The 12,041-nt window shown below is 44.9% G+C and overlaps 1 protein-coding gene across 5 annotated transcripts in view; it reads left to right on the top strand.

Moving 5' to 3' along the window:
* Window positions 1-12,041, top strand: part of LOC130283843 (uncharacterized) — a 65,031-nt gene that overhangs the window by 38,274 nt on the left and 14,716 nt on the right. For all 5 annotated transcript variants that reach the window (XM_056533431.1, XM_056533434.1, XM_056533435.1 and 2 more), the window contains 3 exons: window positions 527-625; window positions 735-1,094; window positions 2,741-3,052. In XM_056533431.1, coding sequence (XP_056389406.1) covers window positions 527-625; window positions 735-1,094; window positions 2,741-3,052 — 771 coding nt within the window. The remainder of the gene's footprint in view (window positions 1-526; window positions 626-734; window positions 1,095-2,740; window positions 3,053-12,041) is intronic.

Below are 12,041 nucleotides of genomic sequence, written 5' to 3'. Positions count from 1 at the left end.
AAGCCTCTTTCACATTTCCCCTGCATGGAGCTATATTGTAGTTTTGTCCACAGTAGGTGTCCAGGAGCTACTCTGTGCCGGATAAATGATGAAAGGACCTAGAGATGAGTGAACTTACAGTAAATTCGATTCGTCACGAACTTCTCGGCTCGGCAGTTGATGACTTTTCCTGCATAAATTAGTTCAGCTTTCAGGTGCTCCGGTGGACTGGAAAAGGTGGATACAGTCCTAGGAAAGAGTCTCCTAGGACTGTATCCACCTTTTCCAGCCCACGGGAGCACCTGAAAGCTGAATTAATTTATGCAGGATAAGTCATCAACTGCCGAGCCGAGAAGTTCGTGACGAATCGAATTTACTGTAAGTTCGCTCATCTCTAAAAGGACCTCTCAAGATCAGAGGGGTTTCTAGGTTGAACACCTGGAGATTACAATATGAAGTTATATCCAAATTAAATATCATAACACTGAATGATAGAAAAAAGAAATCTCTTCTCTCTATACTTCTCTCCCCTCTTTCATGTTTGCAGACAGAACCTCGGCTGTGATCATTGGCGTATGTTGTATCATTATACCGATAATTCTCATCGCTGGTGCTGTGGGGTGGAAACTAAACCAGAGGAGGAAAGGTAACATAGAGAGATTAGGATCACTGAGGGGTCCATGTGACCAGAGAAATCCAAATCTGCAGCTTTATTTTATTTCAACGTTTTATTGTTATCTTTTTCTATTCTGAAGCTAATAGATTATTTATAATACGAGACATTGAGGCTCCTCCTAAGCTGATAGATGGAGAGGAAGCCACCCTGCACTGTACAGTGGACAACGACCCTGAGGACCTGTGTGTGACCTGGTGGATAAGAAGATCTGGACAGGAACAGGAGATCCAGACGTCTCAGATGAGAGGGCATTCAGAAGAAGAAGAGGGTTTACTGGATACGTCCTATGTGATCAGATCCCAACGTGATGGACATCAGTGCATAACATCACTGAGCTTCATACCCCATATAGAGAGACATAGAGATGTCACCTTCATCTGTAGAGGAGTCTACGGTCAACATCAGAAGGAGAAGACGTTTCACTGTAAGACTGTTTATGGTGAGATGTTACTTTTATATGACATTATGTAAATTTAATATATTACTATTTCGTAGCAAACGTCTCATCAAGAGAATAACAGTTAAGGTTGTCAGCTCTGGATTATTGTGTTTATCTAATATAAAATAGATTATGAACCCAAAAAGAATAAATAAGTAAATACCGGCGCTGTAAGAACAATACAAGTGTTTTTATTGAAAAATAGATAAAAATGAAGTATCTCTCAGTAGCCAATATTGCCGAAGGTGTTCACGACCTCAATGGTTTTCCAAAAGTTTAAAGGACGAGGCAACTATAATAAAAGTGATGTAGAAAATGTGTAAGGAAATAAGATAAATATACTACATATACTATACTATACATATACTATATTTTCTACATCACTTTTATTATAGTTGCCTCGTCCTTTAAACTTTTGGAATACCATTGATGTCGTGAACACCTTCGGCAATATTGGCTACTGAGAGATACTTCATTTTTATCTATTTTTCAATAAAAACACTTGTATTTTTCTTACAGCGCTGGTATTTACTTATTTATTCTTTTTAGTTTGACATTTTATTTATGGTTTACAGGGACCCATAAAAAATACCTGGCAGCTAAATTTTTTGGCTTTTCATTACAGGAAGCGCTGGTAGAATTATATATAAGCATGCAATCTCCACCACAACACAAAAAGTCAGAGGGCCAGGATAAAGTGAAAAGGCTTCCAAGTTTATTCACACCATAAATGTGATAGCGGTGCAACGGTTCGGCAAACTGCCTTTGTCAGTGACTTGCCATTTGGCTGACTACGTGCACATACAGAGGGGGTCTTTGCTGGCTCTTATGCTTGGAACTATACATATATATATATAATTATAAACCTATTCCTAAAGTGTATATAGGAGAAACATAGCCATAAAATAAAAAACACTGGCCTAAGATTGTATAGTTCTCTCTTATGCCCCCAGACAACACATTTTCTGGCCTCTATTGACTAGGGGCCAGAGAGGTAGACTTCTCTGGATGTGCCATGTCACAGAAGCCACCAAAGAATGAGTAAAATGAAGTCTACATTTTGCACCTTGGACCACAATGAACCAACAACTTTGGATTGAGAACTTGAGAACCAGATAGCAGATACATCTGCATCATTACATGTACACAGGCTAAGGAAGCACCATGAAGATTGCTAAATTTAGTAAATCTTCTATAAAAGCACTAAGGGGACAGTGCAGTCTATTATACCTGTGTCCATAGGGCTGCTGTAAAGTATATCTCTAAATTCTGATTTACAATCAGAAAGTGGAAACAGATTAAAGACAGTCTGGTTTTCAAATATTAACCAATTGCAGCTTAGTTTTTGTCCTCAGACAGATTGATAATTCTAGGCCAAAAAGTCTCTGGGTCTATACTACAGACCCATAGTAAGGTCTGTACACCACCATACATGAAATTTCTGTGTACATGAACCCTAAATATACATCTGGAAAATCATCAGTTCCACAGAATAGACGAATTATGCTACAAGAACAACATCCGCAATGACAGAATCTAAGTATATCCCAATTCTTCTGCATAAATGTGAGAATGTTCCCTCTGTGTTCAGTTTCTATAATATATAGGAGCTGTGACTTATTCTGTGATTTATTCTCATTCCTCAGTAAAGCCCAAGCTGTTGCAGCCAATAACAAGAAGTCTACTGGACTCTGCAGAGATAAAGTACTTACTCAGTCTGGAGAAATTCTTTCCTAAAAGCATCAAGATTGTATGGATGTGTGGAGTGGAAAGAACAGATGGTGCCCTATCATCCACTGAATCACCATCAGATAATCCTGACAGAACCTACAACATCTCCAGTGAGGTCAGGATTCCTGAGGATCGTCACAAGGATCCAGCATTCAGAGTACAGGTGACCTGGGAGCATAAATCTATGGACGAAACAGAATTCAGGGAGCTGTCCATCAGAGATCCAGGTGAGATGTTATGTGGTCACTCTTGTTTCAACACATTTTGCATAAATCAATCATATAATATATCTTATTAAAGAAAAATGCCTCTTTCACCAATTATCAGGCTCATCTACTCCTCCTAAACTCATCATTCACTCTGCAAACACTGCTCAAGTCCTTCTCCAGAGGGATAGGTTCACTGAGGGATCAGGTTACAGCTGTAGAAGATTATGTTGAGGGGAGGGAGAGGAGTAGGAGTTGCTAAAAACAGATAGATTAAGAGTGATAGACACACAGTAAGAAGCTGCAGCGGTTTGTGGTGAATGTTATATCTTTTTTTTTTATTCCATGTTTTATTGGTATATCTTACCCAGTGTTGTTTTCATTGTGGTGGTGTGGATCTCCTCGGTCATGCCTTCTGTTCCTGTGTTGGTCCAGCTGTTACATTGTTTACCATGTTCATGCAATTTTTTACTGTATTTACTGTATTATATATGTATTGCACCTTTTAAGAAGGAGATGCATAGTAAACAATGTGAACCTCCAAATTGTGATGTACATAGTGTAGGGAGGGAGGAGATGCCCCAGTAGAGTCTAGGAATAAGGAGAGTTCTGTACAGAGCTCCATATAAGCTGCAGTGTGGAAAGGAGGAGGAAGGAGTGTGTGGTGATCCAGAGGAAAGCCTAAAGAAAATCTTTCATCAAGTCAGCCCCACCATTCTGCAAATTTCCCCCCTTACAGTTGGTGAGTCTTACCCTGGCGGTGTTAGTAATTGAACCTTGTCAGAACCCTAGTCAGCGTGGGATATCTTCAAGTCTCAAATCTCGAGTCTATGTAATTCAAGTGGGTGAAAAGCACCATAAGTCCCAGCAAGGCAACAGGGCTCCCAGAGGTTACACTGCATCCCATCTGTGTGTGTTGTACTATCTACACCTGCCTCAGTAAAATGCAGTTATCCATAACCAGGTGTCGGTGTGATTGTGGCTCCGTGCCTGGCCCAGGAGAAGCTGTCCCCACCCCGGACCGTGTATAGGCTAACAGTGCCCTGGCGTCACGAATTGACAAGAATACATTGCACCCCCTGTGTCACCACAGAATGTGTCTTCCCATAGAGATATAAATGTATTCACAAAATGAACTACACCTACTTAGAAAACAATGAATTAGAACAAGTGACAATGAATGACGCCACGTTGGTGCCAAGGCAGCAAGAACACAGAATATTCCTACATACACATAATGCAGACCGGCATACTCGTCATGTATATATTGTACGATAAATACAGTCATGTATATAAAAATACAAGGACTATTGGTAAAGTACCACTTCATTAAATACCTTGTTATAAATACAATGCCTTTCTGAAATAAAGTGCACAGTGTGAACAAGGCGCAAGTAGTGACTACAGTAAGTCCTTCACCTGTACATATTAAGGATGAGCGAATCGAATCTGATGAATCTGAATTAGTTATGAATTTCAGGAAATATTCGATTCGCAACAAATGCAAATATCGCCGCCATTCGATCGCGCAAATTGCTTCATTAAACTCCATTTAGTGCGATCCGGGGATCTAAAATGGCGGATCCACATGTGAGGACATGGGGCAAGGAACTCTGCGAAGGCAGGAAGGCAAGGCGGGAAGACGGGTAGGAGGGATGACCCTGAATCACATGCAGCCTATCAGCAGCCAGCCACCCCTGTGATGTCACAGCCCTATATAATGGGCAGCCATCTTGTGGCCAGTCGCATCAGCATTCTATTACAGAGAGATATAGAGGGACTGACAACAGTGTGTTGCACAGAAAAACTGTTTTTACAGCAGCAATTCATCTCCCAGTCGCATCAGCATTCTATCACAGAGAGAGAGGGACAGAAAGCAGTGTGTGTTGCACAGAAAAGCATTTTTACCGCAACGATTCACCTCCCAGACACATCAGCGTTCTATTGCAGAGAGAGATAGAACAGAGAGAAGGGTGTTGCACAGAAAAGCTTTTTTACAGCAGCGTTTCACCTCAAGTCCAAATTCAGCATAGAAGCACTGATATGGAAGGGGGAGAGATTGAGAGAGAAAGTGCAGCTCCCTTGATAAAGTCAGCATGGACTGACGAAACGTCGGGGTGCGGATGGCTAGTTCCTTTTCAACTAGCAGCAGTGAATGCCAGAAAAATACATGTCATGATGCATCCTGAGTTAAAGTAACCCATATATTTACAGTGATCTCATGCACATAGGGATGCATTGACATTACTACCTCAGCACAGGCTGTGTTTTTAAAGTACCAATCACACTCATTATTTTAAGTGAACATAATAAAGCATTATATATTTTTAGGAGGGGATTTCTAGTTTAGGACTAACCCAACCTGTTAAGCGTAGTGGAGCGCATTCTACTCCCATCATAAGTGCATACCACATACATACATCTAGGTGGTGTACCATTTTGTTCCTGTTAAAATCTGAAGGGCCTACATACTGTGAAAGGACAGCCAAAAGTATACACCTTCTGGTGTTGTAGACAAATACTGTTTTAAGTGTAATGGAGTGTCCTCCCCTCATATATGCACTAATTATGTCAGACAGAGAAGTGCCAGGACGTGCACAGAGGAGTGGCAGAGGCCTAAATTCATCAGGCAGAGGTTGCAGCAGGAGTCGCAGTGAGAGGCCTGATCTCCCGGTATCAGCTAGCGGTCGCGTCTCAACCAGCAACCCATCTGCCGTCATCGATTGGTTAACACGGTCATCCATTTCATCATAAGTGACATCTGATACTCTCAGTCAACAGTTGGTGGGTTCCTCAGACATATGCGAAAATAAAACGCGAATATTACTAATATGCGAATTTAGCGAATATATGATGAATATTCGTCCATATATTCGCGAATATTCGCGAATTCGAATATGGCCTATGCCGCTCAACACTATTCAGCTCCACTATTCAATAGAGGACTAATAGAGGACAGTCAGCAGCTACTGCCCAGCCAAGAAGTGGAGGAGACATCTGCCGCTTCCTCCGCTAGGCGGGCAAGTAGTGATTAGGAGAGTGGCGAGGCAGTGTTGCCAACGTTCAGGCTCCTGAAGCAGTCACTGTTGAGGAACCTGAGGAGGACATCAGTGACGTGCAGACACAACTTGATGATGATGAAGCCGATCGCACTTGGCTTTGTCATCATCAGGAGAAGAGGGTTGCGGGTTGCCCGTGAGGCAGCAGCTGAGCCAGCAAGGTGGTAACATGGTTGGCAGTCAGCATGGTGGCAGAAGAGGAAAGTCTGGAGCCAAACATGCCTGGGGTAGACCGCCTGGGGTAGACCACCTGGGGTAGACCACCTTCACAGCAGCCTACCTTCCCAGGAGGTAGTGGAACAGGGGTTCCTGGAGACGGCATCAGTAGCAGTCAATTAGTGCGTACTGTTGGTGGGAAAATCATCTACTCGGTGGTGTGGCAGTTTTTCATCAAGCATCCAGAGGAGGTTAACATCGCCACATGCAAGATGTGTTGGCAGAAGGTGAAGCGTGGCCAGGGTCCCACTGTTGGCACCAAGGCCCTGAGTCAACATATGCAGCATCACCATAAAGTGGCCTGGGCGAACCGTTGCTCCGATGTGGTGGTCCAGCCTGCTGCATCACCCAGTGGCACACTGCTCCCTGTTTCAGCCAGCCATATCCTTCTTCTGTCGCTCCAGATGCTCCTGCTCCTCCTACTTCGAGTCAGTCATTCTGCCAGCAATCCATCGGCAAAGCCATGTCCAAGAGACAACAGTATAAGCCCACTCCATTAAATGGTGCAGAAGCTGAATGTGCTCCTGTCCAAGTTTCTGGTGCTGAAGTCCCTCCCTTTTCAAGTGGTGGACTCTGCACCTTTCGGAGAACTGATGGCTTGTGCCGAGCCGAGGTGGAGAGTCCCAAGCCATAATTTATTTGCATTTAAGGTAGTACCAGCACTGCACAATTTTGTGTAAGAGAAGGTGGGCCAGTCCTTGAGCCTGTCGGTGTGTACCAAAGAGCACAGCAGCGCCGACTTGTGGAGCTGTAACTAAGGTCAAAGACAATACATGTCCTTTACGGCCCACTGGGTAAATGTGGTTCCTGCACAGCCACAACAGCAACTTGGACAGGTCACGCTGCTTCCGCCTCCACGCTCTCAGCCTGTTGGTCCTGCCTCCTCATCCTCCACGGTGTCCTCAGCCTCCACTTCACAGATAAGTCTCAGTGCCCCTCCAGCATACCATGTGTGCCGGGCACGGCGGTGTCACGCTGTTCTTCACATGGTTTGCCTTGGCAAATGGAGTCACACAGATGCTAAAAGTCAAGAAATCGGATCATGGCTTACTCCACCAAAAGTGGAAATGAGAACCATGGTGACTGACAATGAGAAGAACATCTTGTCTTCCCTGCGACAAGGAAGCCTGAGCCATGCGCCCTGCATGGCACACATGTTCAATCTTGTTGTCAAGCGGTTCCTGAAGTGTTCCCCCCATTTGCAAGACATCCTAGCAATGGGAAGGAAACTGCATGTACTTCAGCCACTCGTACACCGCAAAGCACACCCTCCTTGAGTTGCAGTGTCAGAATGGTATCCCCAACAGTCTGATTTGCGACGTTTCCACACTTTGAAATTCCACCCTCCATATGTTGGACCGACTGTACGAACAGAGAAAAGCCATCACCGATTTCTTGATAATCCAAGCGGATAGGGGGACTCCCCAATGTAATTTCTATGTGAACCTGTGGCAGCTCATACGTGATACCTGCCGTTTGCTCAGGCCCTTTGAGGAAGCCACCTTATTAGTCAGTTGCCAGGATTTCGGGATGAATAACATCATTCCACTGCTTTATCTACTACAACACATGTTGGAAACGATGGCTGGTCAGGGCACTGGAGAAGTGGCGCCTACACCTCACAGCCACATGAGCCCTGTGTGGGCTGAACTGGAGGAGGAGGAGAAGGGGGAGGGGCACAGTGGAGCACAGTTTAGATTTCGTGAAATGGGGTGGTTTTTCTAGTCATCTGACAGGAGAGGAGGAGCAGAAGCAGCCAGAGGAGCTAGAAGGTTATGAGGAAGGTGAGACAGAGGACCCAGACACACCGTGGCAGTATGCAGTGTAGATGGAGGCAGGGAGTCCCTCCGAGTCACTTTCATGAATGGCACGATGCATGCTCAGTTGCTTGCGTAATGACCGCCGAATTGTCACCATTCGGCAGCGTGATGACTTCTGACTCTCCACCTTATTGGACCCTCGCTACCGACACAAAATGAGGGACTTTTTTACAGCCACTGAGAGGGAGGACAAACTGACCTACTACAGAGACATCCTACATAGTCAGTTGGCGGATGGCCATCTGTGCCATCGTCCATTCTCTGGCAGGTCTGACTCGGGGGGCCCTCAGTGCTCACCTTCCACTGCCATGGCTGCTGGGGAGGGGTGCGGTGGCAGGAGCAGTACCAGCTCCATCAGCAGCAGCCTGAGTCTACAGTCGCTAAAGAATAGTTTTCTTTACCCACATAGTGAAGCAACTCATCAGCAGCAGGTAGACCTGGAGCAGGACCTGAACCAGCAGGTGGTGGCATACCTTGACATGATCATGCCAACACATTTTGAAGATCCGCTGGACTTCTGGACAGCCAAACTTGATTTGTGGCTGCAACTAGCAGAGTTTGCCCTGGAAAAGCTGTCCTGCCCAACCAGTATTGTGCCATCAGAGCGGGTGTTTAGTGCGGCGGGCGCCATAGTAACCCCAAGGAGAACTCGTTCGTCCACAAAAAATGTGGAGAGACTGACCTTTGTGAAGATGAATCAGACATGGATCAGCCAGGATTTCCACCCACCAATGTCTGATGCATCAGAGTAGATTGATCATGGTGCTACACCAACACTGCACAAATATGAATAGTGCCAAACAAAATGAAGGTGCTGCTCCCCAGTTACAGACATTCCTCCGCATCAGATCGCAAGTAAGTATTGAGCATATGCATTATGTTAAACTTACCTTTTAATTATATTCTTAGGATAAAATATATGTACCCCTAATTTTTTTGTAATCAAACAAAAGGAAAGGTGTGCAGAAAACACCATGTGCCACCTGCACCACCAAGTATTGATGTGATGCAAAGACCTCTAAAAGTTGGAAGGGAACAACGTATGGTCCATTGTAATCGTAGGGGGTAAAAACTTCCCCTGTAAGGCCTGACTCTCGCATTATTAATTCCCTTGTCACTTAGCCACTTTATTGTCTCATGCTGCCGCCAACTCCAGGCTGTGTCATTCAGCCACTATATGGTCTCCTCATGTTGCTGCCACCTCAATGTTGTGTCATTTAGCCACTATATGGTCTCCTCATGCTGCCGCCAACTACAAGCTGTGTCATTCAGCCACTATATAGTGTCATCATGCTGCCGCCAACTCCAGGCTGTGTCATTCAGCCATTATATGCTGCCGCCAACTCCAGGCTGTGTCATTCAGTCACTATATCGTCCCCTCATGTTGCCGCCATCTCCACGCTGTGTCATTCAGCCACTATATGGTCTCTCATGCTGCCGTCAAATAAAGGCTGTGTCATTCAGCCACTTTATGGTCTCCTCATGTTGCCGCCACCTCCATGCTGTGTCATTCAGCCACTATATGGTCTCCTCATGCTGCCGCCAACTACAAGCTGTGTCATTCAGCCACTATATGGTCTCTTTGTGCAGCCGCCAACTCTAGGCTGTGTCATTCAGCCACTATATGCTGCTGCCAACTCCAGGCTGTGTCATTCAGCCACAATGGTCATCCTGGAGCTGGAATTAATAAAAGCCTGGAATTAATATTGTAACTTGAGGGACCAATGCATATGAATGTGATAAATGTAGCAAATGTTATCACTTATTGTCTACATTTAACCCATGAAACACAATGAGCCTGCTGATCGCAGTATGCAGTATACCTTCTTGATGGGTTGCTGACATATACCTTTGACAACAAAATAAGAATCCTGCCCAGGGCCAGCCTTAGGTGTCCAGGCGCCCTGTGCGAGCTAGCATTGTGCCCCCCCCCCCCCCTATTATCCCATAAACATACACAAAGAGGAAAAAAATCTTTGTAACAAATATGTTTTTTTTTAATATTTAATCATTCCCCTGCCCCCCTTAATCAGATGCAGTATAGTTCTCCACATTAGGTGCAGTATAGTTCCCCACATTAGGTGCAGTATAGTTCCCCACATTAGGTGCAGTATAGTTCTCCCCACATTAGGTGCAGTATAGTTCCCCACATTAGGTGCAGTATAGTTCTCCACATTAGGTGCAGTATAGTTCCCCACATTAGGTGCAGTATAGCTCCCCACATTAGGTGCAGTATAGTTCTCCACATTAGGTGCAGTATAGTTCTCCACATTAGGTGCAGTATAGTTCCCCACATTAGGTGCAGTATAGTTCCCCACATTAGGTGCAGTATAGTTCCCCACATTAGGTGCAGTATAGCTCCCCACATTAGGTGCAGTATAGCTCCCCACATTAGGTGCAGTATAGTTCCCCACATTAGGTGCAGTATAGTTCCCCACATTAGGTGCAGTATAGTTCCCCACATTGGGTGCAGTATAGTTCTCCACATTAGGTGCAGTATAGTTCTCCACATTAGGTGCAGTATAGTTCTCCACATTAGGAGCAGTATAGTTCTCCACATTAGGTGCTGTATTGCTCCCCACATTAGTTGCAGTATAGTTTCCCCACCTTATGTACCATATAGTTCCCCACATTAGGTGCAGTATAGCTCTCCACATTAGGTGCAGTATAGTTCCCCACATTAGGTGCAGTATAGCTCCCCACATTAGGTACAGTATAGTTTTCCACATTAGGTGCAGTATAGCTCTCCACATTAGGTGCAGTATAGCTCTCCACATTAGGTGCCATATAGTTCCCCACATTAGGTGCCATATAGTTCCCCACATTAGGTGCAGTATAGTTCTCCACATTAGGAGCAGTATAGTTCCCCACATTAGGTGCAGTACAGTTCCCCACATTAGATGCAGTATGGTTCCCCACATTAGGTGCCATATAGTTCCCCACATTAGGTGCAGTATAGTTCCCGTCATTAGGTGCAGTATAGTTCCCCACATTAGGTGCAGTATAGTTCTCCACATTAGGTGCAGTATAGTTCTCCACATTAGGAGCAGTATAGTTCTCCACATTAGGTGCAGTATAGTTCCCCACATTAGGTGCAGTATAGTTCTCCACATTAGGAGCAGTATAGCTCTCCACATTAGGTGCAGTATAGTTCCCCACATTAGGTGCAGTATAGCTCCCCACATTAGGTACAGTATAGTTTTCCACATTAGGTGCAGTATAGCTCTCCACATTAGGTGCCATATAGTTCCCCACATTAGGTGCAGTATAGTTCCCCCACATTAGGTGCAGTATAGTTCCCCCACATTAGGTTGGCAGTATAGTTCCCTTACATAAGGTTGGCAGTATAGTTCCTCCACATTAGGTGCAGTATAGTTCCCCCACATTAGATGCAGTGCAGTTCCCCCACATTAGGTGAAGTACAGTTCCCCACATTAGGTGCAGTATAGTTCCCCCACATTAGGTGCAGTATAGCTCTCCACATTATGTGCAGTATAGTTCCCCCACATTAGATTGGCAGTATAGTTCCCCAAATTAGCTGCAGTATAGTCCCCCACATTAGGTTGGCAGTATAGTTCCCCACATTAGGTGCAGTATAGTTCCCCACATTAGGTGCAGTATAGTCCCCCACATTAGGTGCAGTATAGTTCCCCCACATTAGGTGCAGTATAGCTCTCCACATTATGTGCAGTATAGTTCCCCCACATTAGGTGCAGTGCAGTTCCCCCACATTAGGTGAAGTACAGTTCCCCACATTAGGTGCAGTATAGTTCCCCCACATTAGGTGCAGTATAGCTCTCCACATTATGTGCAGTATAGTTCCCCCACATTAGGTTGGCAGTATAGTTCCCCAAATTAGCTGCAGTATAGTCCCCCACATTAGGTGCAGTATAGTCCCCCACATTAGGTGCAGTA

Source organism: Hyla sarda, chromosome 8 (assembly GCF_029499605.1).
Source record: "Hyla sarda isolate aHylSar1 chromosome 8, aHylSar1.hap1, whole genome shotgun sequence".
In the NCBI taxonomy this organism is placed as follows: Eukaryota; Metazoa; Chordata; class Amphibia; order Anura; family Hylidae; genus Hyla; species Hyla sarda.
Note: the sequence above shows the minus strand (reverse complement) of the source record. Positions and strands in the feature narration are given on the sequence as shown.